General features: G+C 59.9%; 1 protein-coding gene across 1 annotated transcript in view; it reads left to right on the plus strand.

Annotated features, from left to right (window-relative positions):
• Window positions 1-23,206, plus strand: part of LOC136305453 (spectrin beta chain, non-erythrocytic 4-like) — a 29,584-nt gene extending 6,378 nt beyond the window's left edge. The window contains 18 exon segments of the mRNA XM_066208713.1: window positions 899-1,011; window positions 2,267-2,454; window positions 2,808-2,925; window positions 3,317-3,475; window positions 4,183-4,485; window positions 4,564-4,714; window positions 5,691-6,400; window positions 7,394-7,554; window positions 7,647-7,784; window positions 8,571-9,327; window positions 11,846-12,048; window positions 13,884-13,974; window positions 19,463-19,516; window positions 19,518-19,613; window positions 20,699-20,962; window positions 21,671-21,895; window positions 22,660-22,749; window positions 22,834-23,206. Coding sequence (XP_066064810.1) covers window positions 899-1,011; window positions 2,267-2,454; window positions 2,808-2,925; window positions 3,317-3,475; window positions 4,183-4,485; window positions 4,564-4,714; window positions 5,691-6,400; window positions 7,394-7,554; window positions 7,647-7,784; window positions 8,571-9,327; window positions 11,846-12,048; window positions 13,884-13,974; window positions 19,463-19,516; window positions 19,518-19,613; window positions 20,699-20,962; window positions 21,671-21,895; window positions 22,660-22,749; window positions 22,834-23,196 — 4,184 coding nt within the window. The 3' untranslated portion in view covers window positions 23,197-23,206.
• The last annotated feature ends 347 nt before the right edge of the window (window positions 23,207-23,553 follow it).

Genomic DNA, 23,553 nt, shown 5'->3' on the forward strand with positions numbered 1-23,553 from the left:
CCCATGTCCGTCTGTCTGCGTGTCCATCGGTCCATCCGTGTGTCCCCATGTCCATCTGTCCATCTGTCCGTGTGTCCATCGGTCCGTCCGTGTGTCCCCATGTCCGTCTGTCTGCGTGTCCATCGGTCCATCCGTGTGTCCCCATGTCCATCTGTCCATCTGTCCGCGTGTCCATCGCTCCATCCGTGTGTCCCCGTGTCCATTTGTCCGTGTGTCCATCGCTCCATCCGTGTGTCCCCATGTCCATCTGTCCGTCTGTCCGCGTGTCCATCGGTCCATCCGTGTGTCCCCATGTCCATCTGTCCGTCTGTCCGCGTGTCCATCGGTCCATCCGTGTGTCCCCATGTCCGTCTGTCCGTGTGTCCATCGCTCCATCCGTGTGTCCCCATGTCCATCTGTCCATCTGTCCGCGTGTCCATCGCTCCATCCGTGTGTCCCCGTGTCCATTTGTCCGTGTGTCCATCGGTCCATCCGTGTGTCCCCATGTCCATCTGTCCGTCTGTCCGCGTGTCCATCGGTCCATCCGTGTGTCCCCATGTCCATCTGTCCGTCTGTCCGCGTGTCCATCGGTCCATCCGTGTGTCCATCTGTCCATCTGTCCGTGTGTCCATCGCTCCATCCGTGTGTCCCCATGTCCATCTGTCTGTGTGTCCATCGGTCCATCCGTGTGTCCCCATGTCCGTCCGTCCGTCCGTCCACCTCTCCATCCGCGCGTGGTGGGAACATCTCCCCCGCTGTCTTCCCCACCTCCGCCCCCATTGGTTTTTTTTTGGGGGGGGGAGGGGAAACGATGGTGGGGTTTTTTTTGGGAAGGGTCAAGGTGGTGGGACCATCCCTGGTGGTCCTGGGGTGGGGTCTGGGGTGGTCCTGACCTTCTGACCCCACCCCTCAACCCCAGATGTCAACATGGAGGACCCCGACGAGAAGTCCATCATCACCTACGTGGTCTCCTTCTACCACTACTTCTCCAAGATGAAGGCGCTGGCCGTGGAGGGGAAGCGCATCGGGAAGGTGGGGCCGGACCCCTGGCCGGGGGTCATCGTCCGCGGCTCGGGGAGGTGTCCACCCCAGTGTCCACCCTAGTGTCCACCCCAGTGTCCACCCTGCTGTCCACCCCGCTGTCCACCCCACTGTCCACCCCACTGTCCACCCCGGTGTCCACCCCATTGTCCACCCCAGTGTCCACCCCAGTGTCCACCCCAGTGTCCACCCCACTGTCCACCCCGCTGTCCACCCCACTGTCCCCCCCAGTGTCCACCCCACTGTCCACCCCAGTGTCCACCCCACTGTCCATCCCAGTGTCCACCCCACTGTCCCCCCCAGTGTCCACCCCACTGTCCACCCCACTGTCCACCCCACTGTCCATCCCAGTGTCCACCCCACTGTCCACCCTCTGTCCACCCCAGTGTCCACCCCATTGTCCACCCCACTGTCCACCCTCTGTCCGTCCCTTGTCCACCCCAGTGTCCACCCCAGTGTCCACCCCAGTGTCCACCCCATTGTCCACCCCAGTGTCCACCCCAGTGTCCATCCCAGTGTCCACCCCGCTGTCCACCCCATTGTCCATCCCAGTGTCCACCCCAGTGTCCACCCCAGTGTCCACCCCAGTGTCCATCCCAGTGTCCACCCCATTGTCCACCCCATTGTCCACCCCAGTGTCCACCCCATTGTCCATCCCAGTGTCCACCCCAGTGTCCACCCCAGTGTCCACCCCATTGTCCACCCCAGTGTCCACCCCATTGTCCATCCCAGTGTCCACCCCAGTGTCCACCCCATTGTCCACCCCAGTGTCCACCCCGCTGTCCACCCTGCTGTCCACCCCATTGTCCACCCCATTGTCCACCCCGCTGTCCACCCCGCTGTCCACCCCATTGTCCACCCCATTGTCCACCCTCTGTCCGTCCCTTGTCCACCCCAGTGTCCATCCCGACATCCAAGGACCTCCCACTCCCCACCCACCAACCAAACCACGACCACCGGGCCTGGCCGGACCTTGGTGACCCCTCCATCCCCACGTGGATCTCAGGGGATTCCTGAAGGACCTCCAGCCCCACGTGGATCTCAGGGGGTTCCTGAAGGACCTCCAGCCCCACGTGGATCTCAGGAGGTTCCTGAAGGACCTCCAGCCCCACGTGGATCTCAGGAGGTTCCTGAAGGACCTCCATCCCCACGTGGTTCTCAGGAGGTTCCTGAAGGACCTCCAGCCCCACGTGGATCTCAGGAGGTTCCTGTAGGACCTCCAGCCCCACTCCAAACCCCCCCCCAGGTGCTGGACCAGGTGATGGAGATCGCGGCCATCACGGCGCGTTACGAGGCGCTGGCGGCCGAGCTGCTGGCCTGGATCCACCACACCATCACCATCATCACCAACCAGAAGTTCGCCAACTCGCTGAGCGGCGTCCAGCAGCAGCTCCAGGCCTTCACCGCCTTCTGCACCCTGGAGAAACCCGTCAAGTGAGGACCTCCTGCGCGGCGTGGTGGTGGTGGTGGGACCTCAGTGTGGTGGTGGCGGTGGTCATGGTTATGGGGATGGTGGAGAGGTCCCAGTTCCACCAAACTGGGGGCACTGGGACATGGGTGGTGGTGGTGGTGGTGATGGTCGTGGGGGTGGTGGAGAGGTCTCAGTTCAACCCAAACTGGGGACACTGGGACATGGGTGGTGGTGGTGGTCATGGTGGTGGTGATGGTCATGGTGGTGGTGGTAAGGAGGTCCCAGTTCAGCCCAAACTGGTGGTGGTGGTGGGACCTGGGGCAGGGTGGTGACGTCCCAGCTGGCCCTGGGGCTGACAGGGACCTCCCCACGGCAGGTTCCAGGAGAAGGGGAACCTCGAGGTGCTGCTCTTCACCATCCAGAGCAAACTCCGGGCCACCAACCGCAAACTCTACGTGCCCAGCGAGGGCAAGAGCATCTCCGACATCAACAAGGTGAGCACGTGCAGATGGAGTCCCACCACCCCGGGGGACACCTTGGGAACCCCCAGGTGCAGATGGAGTCCCACCACCCCGGGGGACACCTTGGGAACCCCCAGGTGCAGATGGAGTCCCACCACCCCGGGGGACACCCTGGTGGGGTTGGGGACACCCCCAGGTGCAGATGGAGTCCCACCACCCCAGGGGACACCTTGGGGAACCCCCAGGTGCAGATGGAGTCCCACCACCCCGGGGGACACCTTGGGCACCCCCAGGTGCAGATGGAGTCCCACCACCCCGGGGGACACCTTGGGCACCCCCAGGTGCAGATGGAGTCCCACCACCCCGGGGGACACCCCGGTGGGGCTGGGCACCCCCGTGACCGCCGCGTGTCCCCTCCCGCCAGGCGTGGACGTGCCTGGAGAAGGCGGAGCACGAGCGGGAGGTGGCCTTGAGGAACGAGCTGATCCGGCAGGAGAAACTGGAGCTGCTGGCCCAGCGCTTCGACCACAAGGCCGTGATGAGGGAGACGTGGCTCAACGAGAACCAGCGCCTGGTGTCGCAGGTGGGCCGGGCTGGGCTGGGGCGGGGACATGGGGGACCTTCGTGGGGTGGGACAATCCACCCCTGGGTGGCGTGGGGGTGAGGAGCAGAGTGGTGGGTGGTGGGACCTCATTGGAGGTGGTGGGACCTCATTGGGGGTGGTGGGACCTCATTGGGGGTGGTGGGACCTCACTGAAAGTGGTGGGACCTCATTGGGGGTGGTGGGAACTCATTGGGGGTGGTGGGACCTCACTGGGGGTGGTGGGACCTCACTGGGGGTGGTGGGAACTCACTGGGGGTGGTGGGAACTCATTGGGGACCTCCTTGACCAGGGGAGGGGTGGTTGGACATCTTTGATCTCTTCCTTGACCATGGAGGGCTGGTGGGACCTCCTTGACCAGGCAAGGGGTGATTGGACCTCCTTGACCTTCTCCATGACCATGGAGAGTTGGCGGGACCTCCTTGACCAGGAGAGGAGTGGTGGGACCTCCTTAACCTCCTCCATGATCATGGAGACCTGGTGGGACCTCCTTAACCTCCTCCATGACCATGGAGACCTGGTGGGACCTCCTTGACCTCCTCCATGATCATGGAGACCTGGTGGGACCTCCTTGACCTCCTCCATGACCATGGAGACCTGGTGGGACCTCCTCGACCACGAAGAACCTCCTCGACCTCTCCCTTGCCCTCCTCCTTGACCCCGCCCCTGTCCACCTCCCCGCCCGCCAGGACAACTTCGGCTACGACCTGCCGGCGGTGGAGGCGGCCATGAAGAAGCACGAGGCCATCGAGGCCGACATCTCCTCGTACCAGGAGCGCATCCAGGTGGTGGTGGAGCTGGCGCTGGAGATGGAGGCCGAGGGCTACTACGACACGCGGCGCATCGGCGCCCAGAAGGACAACATCCTGCGCCAGTGGGCGCTCCTCACCGAGCTGGTGCGTGCCCGCCGCGCCCGCCTGGAGCAGAACCTGGCCCTGCAGAAGATCTTCCAGGAGATGGTCTACATGATCGACTGGATGGAGGAGATGCAGGTGGAGGAGGAGGAGATCCGGCGGCGCGGTGGAATCCCGGTGGGGATCTCGGGTGACGGCGGTTTGCTTCTCCTCCAGGTTCTGCTGCTCTCCAAGGATTTGGGGAAGCACCTGCTGGAGGTTGAGGACCTCCTGCAGAAGCACGGGCTGCTGGAGGCCGACATCTCAGCCCAGACCGAGCGCGTCCAGGCCCTCAACGCCGCCGCGCTCAAGTTCTCCGAGCTGGAGGGTAACGGGGGGACGCCGGGGGGGGCGTGGCCAGGCCAGGGGGAGGGGCTGGGTCTTGGGAGGGTCAACCGAGGTCCTGGTGGACCATGGGAGGGTCAACCCATGGAAGGGTCAAGCAAGGTCCTGGTGGACCATGGGAGGGTCTAAGAAGGTCCTGGTGGACCATGGGAGGGTCAACCCATGGAAGGGTCAACTCAAGGTCTTGGTGGACCATGAGAGGGTCAGTCAGGGTCCTGGTGGACCATGGGAGGGTCAACCGAGGTCCTGGTGGACCATGGGAGGGTCAACCGAGGTTCTGGTGGATCATGGGAGGGTAACTCAAGGTCTTGGTGGACCATGGGAGGATCAGCCAGGGTCCTGGTGGACCATGGGAAGGTTGACCCAGTGTTTTGGTGGACCATGGGAGAGTCAAAGAAGGTCCTGGTGGACCATGGGAGGGTCAACCAAGGTTTTGGTGGGCCGTGGGATTATCAACCCATGGAAGAGTCAACCCAAGGTCTTGGTGGGCCATGGAAGGATCTGGGCCTGGGCCTGGGCCTGGGCCATGGGAGGGTCAACCCAAGGTCCTGGTGGCCACCTCCAGGAGTCCCCACAGAACCACTGAGCTGGTCGAAGTCCTCTGAGATCTTTGAGCCCAACCTGGGACCAGAGCCCAGAGTGTCCTTCCTTGGACACCCCCGTGACCCCTTGGTGACCCCACCACGACCTGTCCACCCCCGTGCTCCCTTGGTGACCCCACCACGACCTGTCCACCCCCATGCCCTCATGGTGATCCCACCACGACCTGTCCACCCCCGTGCCCTCATGGTGACCCCACCACGACCTGTCCACCCCCGTGCCCTCATGGTGTCCCCACCACGACCTGTCCACCTCCGTGCCCCCTTGGTGACCCCACCACGACCTGTCCACCCCCGTGCTCCCTTGGTGACCCCACCACGACCTGTCCACCCCCGTGACCCCACCTTCTCCTGCCCCAGGCTACCAACCCTGCGACCCCCAGATCATCTGCAACCGCGTCAACCACGTGCAGACGTGCCTGGAGGAGCTGGAGGAGCTGGCGGCCAAGAGGAGGAAGGAGCTGGAGGACTCCCGCCAGCTCTGGACCTTCTTCCAGGAGATGGAGGAGGCCGAGGCCTGGATCCGCGAGAAGGAGAAGATCCTGGCGGCCAAGAGCTGCGGCCGCGACCTCAGCAGCGTCGTCGCCTTGACCACCAAGCACAAGAGCATGCTGGGCGAGCTGGGCAACCGCCGCGCCCTGCTGCACCAGACCATGAAGAAAGGCGAGAAGATCCTGGCCAAGAAGTCCTTCGGCTCCGCCGGCATCCAGGAGAAGATGCGGGAAGTCTGCCTGCGCTGGAAGAAGCTGGAGGAGGTCACGGGCCTCCACCAGCAGCGCCTGGAGGACGCCCTGAACTTCTTCCAGTTCAGCGCCGAGACGGACGACCTGGTGGCCTGGCTGCAGGACACGTACCGCATCGTGTCCAGCGACGACTTCGGCCACGACGACTACTCCAGCCGGGCGCTGCTGCGCAAGCACCGCGCCGTGGTGGACGAGGTGGAGAAGCACCGCGGCGCCGTGGCCTCGCTGCGCCGGCAGCTGGCCCTGCTGGCGCCGGGCCACCGGCAGGGCGTGGACGTGCAGATCCGCGTGGTGGAGGTGGAGCAGCTCTACGGCGAGGTGGCCGAGGTGGGGACGGCGCCGGACCGGAGGAACGGGGGGCGGCGGTGGTGGTGGTCGGGTGGATGGTGTCAGGGTGGAGGTCTGAGCTCCTCGTTGGCCACGGGGAGGTGGTGGGACCTCCTTGGCCAGGGAAGAGGTGGTGGGACTTCCTTGAGCTCCTCATTGGCCACAGAGAGGTGGTGGGACCTCCTTGAGCTCCTCATTGGCCGTGGAGAGGTGGTGGGACCTCCTTGAGCTCCTCATTGGCCACGGAGAGGTGGTGGGACTTCCTTGAGCTCCTTATTGGCCACGGAGAGGTGGTGGGACCTCCTTGGCCAGGGAAGAGGTGGTGGGACTTCCTTGAGCTCCTCATTGGCCACTGAGAGGTGGTGGGACCTCCTTGAGCTCCTCATTGGCTGTGGAGAGGTGGTGGGACCTCCTTGAGCTCCTCATTGGCTGTGCAGAGGTGGTGGGACCTCCTTGAGCTCCTCATTGGCCACAGAGAGGTGGTGGGACCTCCTTGAGCTCCTCATTGGCCATGGAGAGGTGGTGGGACCTCCTTGAGCTCCTCATTGGCCGTGGAGAGGTGGTGGGACCTCCTTGAGCTTCTCATTGGCCATAGAGAGGTGGTGGGACCTCCTTGAGCTTCTCATTGGCCATGGAGAGGTGGTGGGACCTCCTTGAGCTCCTCATTGGCCATAGAGAGGTGGTGGGACCTCCTTGAGCTCCTCATTGGCCGTGGAGAGGTGGTGGGACCTCCTTGAGCTCCTCCTTGCCCATGGAGAGGTGGTGGGACCTCCTTGCCCATGGAGAGGGATCTTTGGACCTTCTGGTGCCGGTCGCGGTGGTTCCTTCGCTGATCTCAGAGTGCCAAGAACCGCCCCAGAGAGAGGGTTTCGAATCCAATTGATCCGATCCAATCAATCCAAACAAATCCATGGAAACCAACGAGTCCTCGGTGGGCTCTGCTCCCCCGTCCCTGATGGCGGCCGCCAGGGACCCGTGGACCTCCCCCCGCAGGTGGCCGTGCTGAGGACGCAGTGGCTGCAGGACGCGCTGGCCGTGTACCGCATGTTCAGCGAGGTCCACGCCTGCGAGGTGTGGCTGGACGAGAAGGAGCAGTGGCTGGAGAAGATGGACGTGCCCGAGGAGCTGGATGAGGTCGAGGTGGTGCAGCACAGGTGGAGCTGGCGGAGCTGGCGGTGGTGGGACGGAGGTCGAGGTTCTTCTCGCGTGCCGTGGTGGGACCCGGCCCGTGTTTACCCGCGCTCAGGTTCGAGAGTCTGGACCAGGAGATGAACAGCGTCATGGGGCGCATCCTGGACGTCAACCAGGTGGTGCAGCAGCTGGTGGACGGTGGTCACCCCAGCTCGGACGAGGTCCGGTCCTGCCAGGACCACCTCAACAGCCGGTACGGGACACGGCGTGGACCTTGACCTTCTGGGGGGTTCTGAGGTGGATCCTGACCTTCTGGGGGTCTCCTCGGTGGGGCTGTCTGGAGACTCTGTGGTTCTCCGGTGGTGGGATGTCCCCGTGGGGTTCCACCTCTCCAGGACAATGGTCCAAGCCTATCGTGGTGGCTCCAAGGTGGACCTTGACCTTCTGGGGGTCTCCTCGGTGGGGCTGTCTGGAGATTCTGTGGTTCTCCGGTGGTGGGATGTCCCCGTGGGGTTCCACCTCTCCAGGGCAATGGTCCAAGCCTATCCTGGTGGTTCCGAGGTGGACCTTGACCTTCTGGGGGTCTCCTCGGTGGGATTGCCTGGAGACTCCGTGGTTCTTCAGTGGTGGGACATTGCCATGGGGTTCCACCTTTCCAGGACAATGGTCCAAGCCCATCCTGGTGGTTCCGAGATGGACCTTGACCTTCTGGGGGTCTCCTCGGTGGGGCTGTCTGGAGACTCTGTGGTTCTCCGGTGGTGGGACGTCCCCACGGGGTCCCAGCTCTCCAATGGAACGGTCCAAACCTGTCACGGAGGTTCCGAGGTGGACCTTGATCTTTTGGAGATCTCCTTGGTGGGGCCCACCAGCTGTGGGGCTGCCTGGAGACCCCCCGACCATCAGTGGTGGGACGTCCCCGTGGGCTCCCACCTCTCCAGGCCACCATCCCCGTCCCACGGCGAGGGTCGTTCCCGGTGGGCCCCATCCCACCTCAGGGAGGTAGGGCCGGGTGAGGTCTCACCCGTCTCCTGTCCCCCAGCTGGAACCGAGTGGTGGAGCTGGTGGAGAACAAGAAGAACCAGCTCAGCTCCGTGCTGAAGATCCAGAACTTCCTCCTGGAGTGCGGCGAGATGAAGGCGCAGGTGAGGGAGAAGAGGAAGGCCATCGAGGCCACCCGCTCGGGCGGCGGCGACCTGGGCGGCGTCCTGGCCCTTCAGCGCCGCCTGTCCACCATGGAGGCCGCCCTGGTGGCCCTGGAGCCGCGCCTGCTGGAGCTCCAGCGGGAAGGAGAAGCCCTGGCCGCCGCCCACCCCGGCCGAGCGCTGGACGTCCTGCTGCCCTTCGAGGAGATCGGCCGCGAGTGGGACGACCTCAAGGAGACGCTACGGGGCTGCGAGGACACCCTGGCCGTGGCCGGCCGCCTGCAGCGCTTCATCCAAGACCTGGACGACTTCTTGGCGTGGCTGGTGAAGACGCAGGCGGCCGCGGGCAGCCGCGAGGTGCCCGACAGCCTGGCCGAGGCCGAGCGGCTCCTCGACGTCCACGTGGCCCTCAAGGAGGAGATCAACGGCCGCGAGGAGGACTACGCCAAGCTGCAGGCGGCCAGCGAGCTGCTGGCGCTGGAGGAGGCGGACGCGGCGCACGCGGCGCTGCAGCAGTGGCTGCACAAGCTGGACGCGGGCTGGGGCGAGCTGCTGCGGAGCTGGGAGAGCAGGAGGGAGGCGCTGGCGCAGTCCCACGTCTTCCAGCTGTTCCTGCGCGACGTGCAGCAGTGCCAGAGCTGCCTCTGCCAGCAGGTGGGGGGCGGGGCCAAGGGCCGGGGGGCGGGGGGCTGGGAGAAGGTTCTGGAAGGTGGTGGATGGTCTGGGGTGGTGGGAAGGGCCAGGAGAAGGGCTGGGGTGGTGGGGATGAGGGCTGGGAGAAGGTTCTGGAAGGTGGTGGATGGTCTGGGGTGGTGGGGGTGAGGGGTTGGAGAAGGTTCTGGAAGGTGGGAGAAGGTCTGGGGTGGTGGGGATGAGGGGTGGGAGAAGGTTCTGGAAGGTGGGAGAAGGTCTGGGGTGGTGGGGAGGGCCAGGAGAAGGGCTGGGGTGGTGGGTTTGGGTGGGAGAAGGTTCTGGAAGGTGGGAGAAGGGCTGGGGTGGTGGGGATGAGGGGTTGGAGAAGGTTCTGGAGGGTGGTGGATGGTCTGGGGTGGTGGGGATGAGGGGTTGGAGAAGGTTCTGGAAGGTGGTGGATGGTCTGGGGTGGTGTGGGTGAGGGGTGGGAGAAGGTTCTGGAAGGTGGTGGATGGTCTGGGGTGGTGGGGATGAGGGGTTGGAGAAGGTTCTGGAAGGTGGTGGATGGTCTGGAGTGGTGGGAAGGGCCAGGAGAAGGGCTGGGGTGGTGGGGGTGAGGGGTTGGAGAAGGTTCTGGAAGGTGGTGGATGGTCTGGGGTGGTGGGGGTGAGGGGTTGGAGAAGGTTCTGGAAGGTGGGAGAAGGTCTGGGGTGGTGGGGATGAGGGGTTGGAGAAGGTTCTGGAAGGTGGGAGAAGGGCTGGGGTGGTGGGGGTGAGGGGTTGGAGAAGGTTCTGGAAGGTGGGAGAAGGTCTGGGGTGGTGGGGATGAGGGGTTGGAGAAGGTTCTGGAAGGTGGTGGATGGTCTGGGGTGGTGGGGGTGAGGGGTTGGAGAAGGTTCTGGAAGGTGGTGGATGGTCTGGGGTGGTGGGAAGGGCCAGGAGAAGGGCTGGGGTGGTGGGGGTGAGGGGTTGGAGAAGGTTCTGGAAGGGGGGAGAAGGTCTGGGGTGGTGGGTTTGGGTGGTGACAACTCCTGCTTGGTGGGTTTGGTGGAAGGTCCTGGTTGGTGGGTTGGGGTGGAAGGTCCTGGTTGGTGGGTTTGGTGGAAGGTCCTGGTTGGTGGGTTTGGTGGAAGGTCCTGCTTGGTGGGTTTGGTGGAAGGTCCTGGTTGGTGGGTTGGGGTGGAAGGTCCTGGTTGGTGGGTTGGGGTGGAAGGTCCTGGTTGGTGGGTTTGGTGGAAGGTCCTGGTTGGTGGGTTTGGTGGAAGGTCCTGGTTGGTGGGTTGGGGTGGAAGGTCCTGGTTGGTGGGTTGGGGTGGAAGGTCCTGGTTGGTGGGTTGGGGTGGAAGGTCCTGGTTGGTGGGTTTGGTGGAAGGTCCTGGTTGGTGGGTTGGGGTGGAAGGTCCTGGTTGGTGGGTTTGGTGGAAGGTCCTGGTTGGTGGGTTGGGGTGGAAGGTCCTGGTTGGTGGGTTTGGTGGAAGGTCCTGGTTGGTGGGTTTGGTGGAAGGTCCTGGTTGGTGGGTTGGGGTGGAAGGTCCTGGTTGGTGGGTTTGGTGGAAGGTCCTGGTTGGTGGGTTTGGTGGAAGGTCCTGGTTGGTGGGTTGGGGTGGAAGGTCCTGGTTGGTGGGTTTGGTGGAAGGTCCTGGTTGGTGGGTTTGGTGGAAGGTCCTGCTTGGTGGGTTTGGTGGAAGGTCCTGGTTGGTGGGTTTGGTGGAAGGTCCTGCTTGGTGGGTTTGGTGGAAGGTCCTGGTTGGTGGGTTGGGGTGGAAGGTCCTGGTTGGTGGGTTTGGTGGAAGGTCCTGGTTGGTGGGTTTGGTGGAAGGTCCTGGTTGGTGGGTTTGGTGGAAGGTCCTGGTTGGTGGGTTTGGTGGAAGGTCCTGGTTGGTGGGTTTGGTGGAAGGTCCTGGTTGGTGGGTTGGGGTGGAAGGTCCTGGTTGGTGGGTTTGGTGGAAGGTCCTGGTTGGTGGGTTTGGTGGAAGGTCCTGGTTGGTGGGTTTGGTGGAAGGTCCTGGTTGGTGGGTTGGGGTGGAAGGTCCTGGTTGGTGGGTTTGGTGGAAGGTCCTGGTTGGTGGGTTGGGGTGGAAGGTCCTGGTTGGTGGGTTTGGTGGAAGGTCCTGGTTGGTGGGTTGGGATGGAAAGTCCTGGTTGGTGGGTTTGGTGGAAGGTCCTGGTTGGTGGGTTGGGGTGGAAGGTCCTGGTTGGTGGGTTGGGGTGGAAGGTCCTGGTTGGTGGGTTTGGTGGAAGGTCCTGGTTGGTGGGTTGGGGTGGAAGGTCCTGGTTGGTGGGTTTGGTGGAAGGTCCTGGTTGGTGGGTTGGGGTGGAAGGTCCTGCTTGGTGGGTTTGGTGGAAGGTCCTGGTTGGTGGGTTGGGGTGGAAGGTCCTGGTTGGTGGGTTGGGGTGGAAGGTCCTGGTTGGTGGGTTGGGGTGGAAGGTCCTGGTTGGTGGGTTGGGGTGGGTGGACCTCCCTCTGGACCTCCCGTGGCACCTCGGTGTCCACCCCAAGGCCGGGTCAGAGGTCACCGGGCCCCCCCACCCCCCCCAGGAGACCACCCTGGCGCACGCCGAGCTGCCGGACACGGTGGAGGGCGTCACCAAGGCCCTGAAGAGGCACCGGGACTTCACCACCACGCTGGAGCTGAACCTGCAGAAGGTGCAGCAGGTCCTGCAGGCCGGGGACAGCCTCCGGCGGCAGCGCAACCTGCACGGCGAGCGCGTGGCCGAGGCCATGGACGGCCTGAGGGACAGGTACCGGCCCCCGAAACGCACCGGGACAGCCAAAAGTACACCTGGGGCACCAAAAATACACCTGGGACGCCAAAAATACACCTGGGACAGCCAAAAGTACACCTGGGGCACCAAAAATACACCGGGACAGCCAAAAATACACCGGGACACCAAAAATACACCTGGGACACCAAAATACACCGGGACAGCCAAAAATACACCTGGGACACCAAAAATACACCTGGGACAGCAAAAATACACCTGGGACAGCAAAAATACACCGGGACAGCCAAAAATACACCTGGGACAGCAAAAAATACACCGGGACAGCAAAAATACACCTGGGACAGCAAAAATACACCGGGACAGCAAAAAATACACCGGGACAGCAAAAATACACCGGGACAGCAAAAAATACACCGGGGCACCAAAAATACACCTGGGACAGCCAAAAAATACACCGGGACACCAAAAATACACCTGGGACAGCCAAAAATACACCTGGGGCACCAAAAATACACCTGGGACGCCAAAAAATACACCTGGGGCACCAAAAATACACCCGGGACAGCCAAAAGTACACCTGGGGCACCAAAAATACACCTGGGACACCAAAAATACACCTGGGATGCCAAAAATACACCTGGGACACCAAAAATACACCTGGGATGCCAAAAATACACCGGGACACCAAAAATACACCGGGACACCAAAAATACACCTGGGATGCCAAAAATACACCGGGACACCAAAAATACACCTGGGACAGCCAAAAATACACCTGGGATGCCAAAAATACACCGGGACAGCCAAAAATACACCGGGACACCAAAAATACACCTGGGACAGCCAAAAGTACACCTGGGGCACCAAAAATACACCGGGACAGCCAAAAGTACACCTGGGGCACCAAAAATACACCGGGACAGCCAAAATACACCGGGACAGCAAAAAATACACCCAGGATCCCAAAAATCCCACCCAGGATCCCAAAAATCCACCCAGGATCCCAAAAATCCACCCAGAGCCCCAAAAAATCCACCCAGGATCCCAAAAAATCCACCCAGGATCCCAAAAAATTCACCCAGAGCCCCAAAAAATCCACCCAGGATCCCAAAAAATCCACCCAGGATCCCAAAAAATTCACCCAGGATCCCAAAAATCCACCCAGAGCCCCAAAAAATCCACCCAGGTTCCCAAAAATCCACCCAGAGCCCCAAAAAATCCACCCAGGATCCCAAAAATCCACCCAGGATCCCAAAAATCCACCCAGGATCCCAAAAAATCCACCCAGGATCCCAAAAAATTCACCCAGGATCCCAAAAATCCACCCAGGATCCCAAAAAATCCACCCGGGATCCCAAAAAATCCACCCAGGGTCCCAAAAATCCACCCAGGATCCCCCAGGAATGAGGACGGATTTGCCGGTGGATCCCAGCTGGAAGCTTGTGACTCAGTTTCCCCCTTGGAGGGGAGGTTCAGGGGTTAATGAGGGGTTAATTAAGAGTTAATTAGGGGTTAATTAGGGGTTAATTAGGAGGGTTCCCCCCCCCTTCTCCCACAGGAATCCCGATGGATCCCAGCTGGAAGCTCGTGACTCAGTTTCCCTCTTGGAGGGGAGGTTCAGGGGTTAATGAGGGGTTAATTAAAGGCTAATTAGGGGTTAATTAGGTTAATTAGGGGGTTCCCCCCCCGGCAGGAGCCAACGGAACCACCCGCTGGATCCCAGCTGGAAGCTCGTGACTCGGTTTCCCCCTTGGAGGGGAGGTTCAGGGGTTGATCAGGGGTTAATGGGGGTAATTAGGGGTTAATTAGGAGTTAATGAGGGGTTAATTAGGGGGTCCCCCCCTCCGCAGGAGCCAACGGAACCACCAGCTGGCCCAGGAGTGGACGCGGCGGCTCCAGGATCACCTGGAGCTCCAGAGGTTCCTGCAGGACTGCCGGGAGGTCGGAGCCCCCGAAATCCCAAATCCCCCCAAAATCCCAAATCCCCCCAAAATCTGGGAACCCCCAAATCCCCCCCAAAATCCGGGACGCCCAAAATGCCAAATCCCCCGAAATCCCAAATCCCCCCAAAATCTGAGACTCCCCCCAAAATCTGGGACCCTGAAAATCCGGGACCCCCTCCCCAAAATCTGGGACCCGCCAAAATCTGGGATCTCCCCCAAAATCCAAAATCCCCCCTAAAATCTGGGATCCCCCCCAAACCCAAATGGGGGGGTGTCAGATTTTGGGGTGTCTCAGATTTTGGGGTGGATTTTGGGGGGGATTTGGGGCATTTTTGGTGGATTTGGGGGTGGGTTTCTGGTGATTTTTGGGGTGGATTTGGGGGGATTTGGGTGGATTTGGGGGGATTTGGGGGGATTTTGGGCTGGATTTTGGGGGGATTTGGGGGGATTTTGGGGGATTTTGGGTGGATTTGGGGGGGATTTTGGGGGGATTTTGGGGTAGGTTTGGGGTGGATTTTGAGGCATTTTTGGGTGGATTTGGGGCTGGGTTTGGGTGGATTTTTGGGTGAATTTTGGGGTGGTTTTGTGGTAGGTTTTGGGGTAGATTTGGGGGGATTTTGGGATGGATTTTGGGGTCTTTTTGGGGTGGATTTGGGGTGGATTTGGGGTGGTTTTGTGGTAGGTTTTGGGGTAGATTTGGGGGGAATTTTGGGGTGGATTTGGGGTGGATTTTGGGGGATTTTGGGGTGGATTTTGGGGGGATTTTGGAGGATTTTGGGGTGGATTTTGGGTGGATTTGGGGCTGGGTTTTGGGCTGGATTTGGGGGGATTTGGGGCTGGGTTTGGGTGGATTTTTGGGTGAATTTTGGGGTGGTTTTGTGCTAGGTTTTGGGGTGGATTTGGGGAAATTTTGGGATGGATTTTGGGGTCTTTTTAGGGTGGATTTGGGGGAATTTGGGGTGGATTTGGGATGGATTTTGGGGTGGATTTGGGGTGGTTTTGTGGTAGGTTTTTGGGTAGATTTGGGGGGAATTTTGGGGGGGATTTTGGGGGGATTTTGGGGGATTTTGGGGATTGGTTTGGGGTGGATTTTGAGGCATTTTTGGGTGGATTTGGGGGTGGGTTTTGGGCTGGATTTGGGGGGATTTTGGGGGGGATTTTGGGGGGATTTTGGGGGGATTTTGGGGTAGGTTTGGGGTGGATTTTGAGGCATTTTTGGGTGGATTTGGGGCTGGGTTTGGGTGGATTTGGGGTGAATTTTGGGGTGGTTTTGTGGTAGGTTTTGGGGTAGATTTGGGGGGAAATTTTGGGGTGGATTTGGGGTGGATTTTGGGGTGAATTTGAAGGCAATTTGGGCTGGATTTGGGTGGATTTTAGGGGATTTTTGGGGTGGGTTCGGGGTGAATTTTGGGGTAGATTTGGGGAGATTTCGGGGTGGATTTGGGATGGTTTTTGGGTGGATTTCGGGAGGATTTGGGGGTGGATTTGGTGAATTTTGGTGTAGGTTTGGGGGGATTTTGGGGTGGATATGGGGTGGATTTGGGGGTGAATTTTGGGGTGAATTTTGGGGGATTTTTAGGGTGGATTTGGGGGATTCTGGGGTAGATACGGGGTGGATTTTGTCGTGGATTTGGGGGGATTTTAGGGTGGGTTTGGGGTGGATTTTGCTGTGGATTTGGGACATTTGGGGGTGAATTTTGGGATGGATTTGGGGTGGATTTTGGGATGGTTTTTGGGGCATTTGGGGTGAATTTTGGCGTAGATTTGGGGGCATTTTGGGGGGGTTTCAGGGTGTATTTTGCGGTGGTTTTGTGGAAGATTTTGGGGTGAATTTCGGGGTATGTTTGGGGTGGATTTGGAGCAGATTCGGGGCATTTTGGGGGGGATTTTGGGGATTTTTGGGGTGATTCCTGGGATGGATTAGGGCTGATTTTTTTTTGGTGAATTTTGCGGTGGATTCGGGGCATTTTTGGGTGGATTTAGGGGATTTTTGGGGTGGATTCGGGGGATTTTTGGGTGGATTTGGGGGATTTTTGGGGTGATTCCTGGGATGGATTTGGGGTGATTTTTTTTGGATAATTTGGGGTGTATTTGGGGGATTTTTGGGGTGGATTCGGTGGTTTTTGGGGTGGATTTTGGGGCCTTTTGGGGTGGATTTTGGGGCCTTTTGGGGTGATTCCTGGGATGGATGTGGGGTGATTTATTTCGGAGAATTTTGCGGTGGATTCGGGGGGTTTTTGGGGTGGATTCGGTGGTTTTTGGGGTGTATTTTGGGGCCTTTTGGGGTGATTCCTGGGATGGATGTGGGGTGATTTATTTCAGAGAATTTTGCGGTGGATTCGGGGGGTTTTTGGGGTGGATTCGGGGGGTTTTTGGGGTGGATTCGGGGGTTTTTGGGGTGGATTTTGGGGCCTTTTGGGGTGATTCCTGGGATGGATGTGGGGTGATTTATTTCGGAGAATTTTGCGGTGGATTCGGGGGGTTTTTGGGGTGGATTCGGTGGTTTTTGGGGTGGATTTTGGGGCCTTTTGGGGTGATTCCTGGGATGGATGTGGGGTGATTTATTTTGGAGAATTTTGCGGTGGATTCGGGGGGTTTTTGGGGTGGATTCGGGGGGTTTTTGGGGTGGATTCGGTGGTTTTTGGGGTGGATTTTGGGGCCTTTTGGGGTGGATTTTGGGGCCTTTTGGGGTGATTCCTGGGATGGATGTGGGGTGATTTATTTTGGAGAATTTTGCGGTGGATTCGGGGGGTTTTTGGGGTGGATTCGGGGCATTTTGGGGTGGATTTTGGGGGATTTTTGGGGTGATTCCTGGGATGGATGTGGGGTGATTTATTTTGGAGAATTTTGCGGTGGATTCGGGGGGTTTTTGGGGTGTATTTGGTGGTTTTTGGGGTGTATTCGGGGGGTTTTTGGGGTGTATTTTGGGGCCTTTTGGGGTGATTCCTGGGATGGATGTGGGGTGATTTATTTTGGAGAATTTTGCGGTGTATTCGGGGGGTTTTTGGGGTGTATTCGGTGGTTTTTGGGGTGGATTTTGGGGCCTTTTGGGGTGGATTTTGGGGCCTTTTGGGGTGATTCCTGGGATGGATGTGGGGTGATTTATTTTTGAGAATTTTGCGGTGGATTCGGGGGGTTTTTGGGGTGTATTCGGGGGGTTTTTGGGGTGTATTTTGGGGCCTTTTGGGGTGTATTTTGGGGCCTTTTGGGGTGGATTTTGGGGCCTTTTGGGGTGATTCCTGGGATGGATGTGGGGTGATTTATTTCGGAGAATTTTGCGGTGGATTCGGGGGGTTTTTGGGGTGTATTCGGGGGGTTTTTGGGGTGTATTTTGGGGCCTTTTGGGGTGTATTTTGGGGCCTTTTGGGGTGGATTTTGGGGCCTTTTGGGGTGATTCCTGGGATGGATGTGGGGTGATTTATTTTGGAGAATTTTGCGGTGGATTCGGGGGGTTTTTGGGGTGTATTCGGTGGTTTTTGGGGTGGATTTTGGGGCCTTTTGGGGTGGATTTTGGGGCCTTTTGGGGTGGATTTTGGGGCCTTTTGGGGTGATTCCTGGGATGGATGTGGGGTGATTTATTTTGGAGAATTTTGCGGTGGATTCGGGGGGTTTTTGGGGTGTATTCGGTGGTTTTTGGGGTGGATTCGGTGGTTTTTGGGGTGGATTTTGGGGCCTTTTGGGGTGATTCCTGGGATGGATGTGGGGTGATTTATTTTTGAGAATTTTGCGGTGGATTCGGGGGGTTTTTGGGGTGGATTCGGGGCATTTTGGGGCCTTTTGAGGTGATTCCTGGGATGGATGTGGGGTGATTTATTTCGGAGAATTTTGCGGTGTATTCGGGGGGTTTTTGGGGTGTATTCGGGGGGTTTTTGGGGTGATTCCTGGGATGGATGTGGGGTGATTTATTTCGGAGAATTTTGCGGTGGATTCGGGGGATTTTTGGGGTGTATTTGGTGGTTTTTGGGGTGGATTTGGGGGATTTTTGGGGTGATTCCTGGGATGGATGTGGGGTGATTTATTTTTGAGAATTTTGCGGTGGATTCGGGGGGTTTTTGGGGTGGATTCGGTGGTTTTTGGGGTGGATTTTGGGGCCTTTTGGGGTGATTCCTGGGATGGATTTGGGGTGATTTATTTCGGAGAATTTTGCGGTGGATTCGGGGGGTTTTTGGGGTGGATTCGGTGGTTTTTGGGGTGGATTTTGGGGCCTTTTGGGGTGATTCCTGGGATGGATTTGGGGTGATTTATTTCGGAGAATTTTGCGGTGGATTCGGGGGGTTTTTGGGGTGGATTCGGTGGTTTTTGGGGTGGATTTTGGGGCCTTTTGGGGTGATTCCTGGGATGGATTTGGGGTGATTTATTTCGGAGAATTTTGCGGTGTATTCGGGGGGTTTTTGGGGTGTATTCGGTGGTTTTTGGGGTGTATTCGGTGGTTTTTGGGGTGGATTTTGGGGCCTTTTGGGGCGCATTCCGGGCTATTTTCGGGGAGCATTCGGCTCCCCCGCTCCGGCGGTGTTTTTGGCCGGCTCCCGGCGGAGGCTCCTCGGGGCTCATCCGGCGCTCGCGCTCCGCCCGGGATCTGCCGCATCACGGCCGAGCCCGCGCCGGCCTCGTCCTCATCACCCTCCTCATCCTCTCCTCGGCGGCCTCCGGAGCCTTCCTCGCCCTCCTGCTCCATCCTCTCCCTCATCCTCCTTCTCCGGCCTCCTCATCCTCATTTTCCCACCTTCCTCGTCCCCCTCCTCCTTCATCCCCCTCCTCCTTCATCCCCCTCCTCCTTCATCCCCCTCCTCCCCCACCATCCTCATCCTCATCTCCTCCCCCCTCCCCCCGACCCCAAATCCGCCGGTTTTTTTTGGGGGGGAAAAAAACCAAAAAAAAAAAAAAAAAAAGGGGGGGGAGGGGGCTCCTCTCGCCCTTTTCCCCTCCGCGGTTATTTTTGGAAAAAAAAAGGGGAGGGGGGGGGGAGGGGTGTTTTCCCTCCCCGCTTTTTTTTGGGGGGGGGGGAATTATTTTTATTTTTATTTTTTTTTTAAAAAAAGCTTTTTATTTTTGGGCTGAAGGTCTCCTCTCGCCCTTTCCCCCTGCGCTGATATTTTTTTATTTTGGAAAAGAGTTCGGGGGAGGAGGAGGGGCGGCGGGGGGGGGGGGTTTCCCTCCGCTTTTTTTTTCGAGGGGGGGTAAAAGAGATTTTTTTAAATTTTATTTTTAAAGTGCGGGCCGGGGCTTCTCTCTGCTTTCCCCCTCCGCTTTTTTTTCCTTTTTTATTTCTAAATATATTTTTTTTTTTTTGGTGGATTTTTTTTTTTTAGGAAAAAAAAAGATAAATTTTTTTTTTTGTTTTTTCGGCGGGTGGGGAATTTTTTTATTTTAATTTTTTTTTTTTGGGGGAGGGGGGGGGGAAAAGGGGGGGAGGGGAGGGTTGTGTTTGCCCACCGTAAACCCTGGATCGGGGCGGGGGCTCTGAGCCGCCCCCCGCCGCCCCGCAGCTGGATGTCTGGATCCGCGACAAGGCGCTGATGGCGGGGGACCCCTCGCGGGACCCCCCCCCCGCGGGACCCCCCCAAGCCGTGGCTGCAGCACCCGGCGTTCCTGGCCGAGCTGGCGCAGAACCGCGAGTGGCTCGAGAGGATCGAGAAGGTTCGAGACGGGGACGGGGGACTGGGCAGGAAGGGGTTAAAGAGGGAAAAATATGGGGGGGGGTGGGGTGGTGTTGTTGTGGGGGAGGGGTGATGGCGGCCTCCCCCTCCCCCTCCCCTTCCTCCTCCCCACGCGCGCGCGGTGCTGCAGAGCCCCCTCCCCCCCCCCTCCCCCGTCCTTCCTCCTCCTCCTCCTCCTCCCGTGGTTGCGTCGTTCGGAGCTGCGCGGTGTCCCCCCCTCGTGTCACCCCCCCCCGCACTGTCCCCGTGTCCCCCAGCTCGTGTCATCGCCCTGTGGTGTCACCGATCGCGTGTCACCTCCCCCCCCGTGTCACCCCCCTCCCCCCCCCGTGTCACCTCCCCCCGTGTCACCTCCCCCCGTGTCCCCCCCGTGTCACCCCCCCCGTGTCACCCCCCCGTGTCACCCCCCCGTGTCACCCCCCCGTGTCACCCCCCCGTGTCACCCCCCCCCGTGTCACCCCCCCCGTGTCACCTCCCCCCAGTGTGACCGCCCCCGTGTCACCTCCCCCGTGTCACCCCCTCCCCCCCCCGTGTCACCCCCCCCGCAATGTCCCCTTGTCCCCCCCCGGTGTCCCCTCCCCCGTTTCCTCCCCGTGTCCCCCCCCAGTCTGTGTGTCCCCCCCTTAACCCCAACTCCTCGTGACGAATTTTGGGGTCCCACCCTGACCCAAACCTTGTCCCAACTCCTCATGACGAATTTTGGGGTCCCACCTTGACCCAAACCTTGTCCCAACCCCTGGTGACGAATTTTGGGGTCCCACCTTGACCCCAAACCTTGTCCCAACCCCTGGTGACGAATTTTGGGGTCCCACCTTGACCCAAACCTTGTCCCAACCCCTGGTGACGAATTTTGGGGTCCCTCCTTGACCCAAACCCCACCGAACCGTTTTGGGGTCCCACCTTGACCCAAACCTTGTCCCAACTCCTCCTGACGAATTTTGGGGTCCCACCTTGACCCCAAACCCCACTCCAACCCCTCGTGATGAATTTTGGGGTCCCACCTTGACCCCAAACCCCACCCCAACCGTTCGTGACGAATTTTGGGGTCCCACCTCGCCCCGTCAGGAGGGCGAGGAGCTGGTGCAGGCCAAGCCGGAGCTGAGCGGGGCGGTGCGGCGGCAGCTGGAGGAGCTGAGGAGATGTTGGCTGGAGCTGGAGAGCACCAGCCAGGCGCGGAGCCGGCGCCTGGCCGAGGCTGCGGCGGCCGAGCGCCTGGCGCGGAGCTACGCCGACATGGAGGCGCGGCTGGGCCGGCTGGAGGAGCAGCTGGAGACCGTGGGCGGTGGGGCCGACCTCCGCAGCGTCAGCCGGCAGCTCAAGAGGCTGCAGGTGGGCCCGGGGGGACATCGGGGACATCATCGGGGGGGGACGCTGGGGGGATGTCGAGTCTTGGGTGGTCATCGGGTGTTGGGGGACATCGGGTGTTGGTGGGACAGGAGGTCTTGGATGGTCGTCAGATGTTGGGGGGATCACCAGGTCTTGGGGGGACTCCAGGCCTTGAGGGGACATTGGGTGTTGGAGGCACACCAAGATATGGAGGGGACACCAGGTTATGAGGGGGACAGAAGAGTTTGGGGGACACCAGGTTGTGGTGGACACCAGATCGTGGGGAGAACATCAGGTTATGGAGGGACACCAGGTTGTGGTGGACACCAGGTTGTGGTGGACACCAGGTTTTGGTGGACACCAGGTTATGGAGGGACACCAGGTTGTGGTGGACACCAGGTTTTGGTGGACACCAGGTTGTGGTGGACACCAGGTTGTGGTGGACACCAGGTTTTGGTGGACACCAAGTTTTGGTGGACACCAGGTTATGGAGGGGCACCAGGTTATGGAGGGACACCAGGTTTTGGTGGACACCAGGTTTTGGAGGGACACCAGGTTGTGGTGGACACCAGGTTTTGGTGGACACCAGATCATGGTGGACACCAACTTATGAGGCCACCCCATTATGAGGCCACAAATTTTTGGGGGGAACGCTCCACGTCGGGTTCTGGAGGTCCCATCACGGCCACCTTCCCCACCCCGTGTCCCCAGACGATGGAGTCGCAGGTGGAGGAGTGGTACAAGGAGGTGGGCGAGCTGCAGGCGCAGGCGGCGGCGCTGCCGGCGCAGGCGGCCGGGCGGGACGCGGTGGGCGAGCGGCAGAGCGCGGTGGGGACGCGCATCGTGCGCCTCATCGAGCCCCTCAAGGAGCGCCGGAGGATCCTGCTGGCCTCCAAGGAGGTCCACCAGGTCAGCCATGAGCTGGAGGACGAGGTGGTGAGTACCCAGGGGTGAGGTGGGGTGGGGCTGGGGTGGAGATGGCGGTGGGGATGGAGACGGGACAGGGATGGAGATGGAGATGGAGATGAATGGGGTGGAGATGGAGATGATGGAGATGGGGATGGGGATGGATGGAGATGGATGGAGATGGAGGTGAGGTGGGGACAGCGATGGAGTTGGGGGTGGGACAGGGATGAAGAGAGGAATGAAGGTGGAGATGGGATGAAGGTGGAGATGAATGGGGTGGAGATGGAGATGGAGCTGAAGATGGAGATGATGATGGAGGTGGAGATGATGGAGATGAGATAGGGACAGGGATGGAGTTGGGGATGGGACAGGGATGAAGATGGAAATGAAGATGGAGATGGGATGGAGTTGGAGATGAATGGGGTGGAGATGGAGATGGCGGTGGACATGGACATGGACATGGACATGGGATGAATATGAATGAGGACGGAGCTGGGATGAAGATGGAGATGAAGGTGGAGATGGGATGGAGATGAAGATGGAGATGGGATGGGATGGAGATGGGATGAAGATGGAGATGGGATGGAGATGGGATGAAGATGGAGATGGGATGGAGATGGGATGAAGATGGAGATGGGATGGAGATGGAGATGGGATGGAGATGGGATGGAGATGGAGATGGGATGGAGATGGGATGAAGATGGAGATGGGATGAAGATGGAGATGGGATGGAGATGAACCCAGAGATGGGGACGGGGGTCAGCGATGACACCCAGGCCCACCCCCGTCCCCAGATGTGGGTCCAGGACCGCCTGCCCTTGGCCATGCTGAAGGACCACGGCACCAACCTCCAGACCGTCCAACAGTTCATCAAGAAGAACCAGGTCGGCGCCCGCACCACCGCCGGGGCCGGGCCACGCCCCGTCCCCAACCCTCCACCCACCTCCACCTCCACCCCACCCCCGCAGAACCTGCGCCGGGAGATCCAGGTGCACCGGCCCCGCGTGGACGAGGTGCTGGAACGCGCCGCCGCCGTGGCCTCCATCAAGAGCCCCGAGGCCGAGGGCGTGCGGTGCCTCCTGGAGAGGTTGGGCGCCATGTGGGCCGAGCTGCAGGAGCACACGGAGCGCCGGCAGCAGGCGCTGGACGCCACCTACCAGCTGGAGCAGTACTACTTCGACGTGGCCGAGGTGGAGTCGTGGCTGGGAGAGCAGGAGCTGCTCCTGATGAACGAGGAGAAGGGGAAGGTGGGGTCGGCAGGGGCGGCCTTGGCTGGGTTGGGTTGGGTTGGGTGGGTTGGGTTGGTTGAGGTGGTTGGGTGGGTTGGGTGATGTTGGGTTGGGTTTGGTGGGTTGGGTTGGGTTGGGTTGGTTGAGGTGGTTGGGTTGGGTGATGTTGGGTTGGGTTTGGTGGGTTGGGTTGGGTTGGGTTGGTTGAGGTGGTTGGGTTGGGTTTGGTGGGTTGGGTTTGGTGGGTTGGGTTGGGTTGATCGGGTTGGTTGAGGTGGTTGGGTGGGTTGGGTGATGTTGGGTTGGGTTTGGTGGGTTAAGTTGGGTTGGGTTGATTGGGTTGGTTGAGGTAGTTGGGTTGATTGGGTGGGTTGGGTGATGTTGGGTTGGGTTTGGTGGGTTGGGTTGGGTCAGCTTGGTTGGTTTGATCGGGTGAATTGGGTGGGTTGGGTCACATTG

Source organism: Chamaea fasciata, unplaced genomic scaffold (assembly GCF_029207755.1).
Source record: "Chamaea fasciata isolate MVZ Bird 193981 ecotype frontalis unplaced genomic scaffold, bChaFas1.0.hap1 SCAF_424, whole genome shotgun sequence".
NCBI classification, from domain to species: Eukaryota; Metazoa; Chordata; class Aves; order Passeriformes; family Sylviidae; genus Chamaea; species Chamaea fasciata.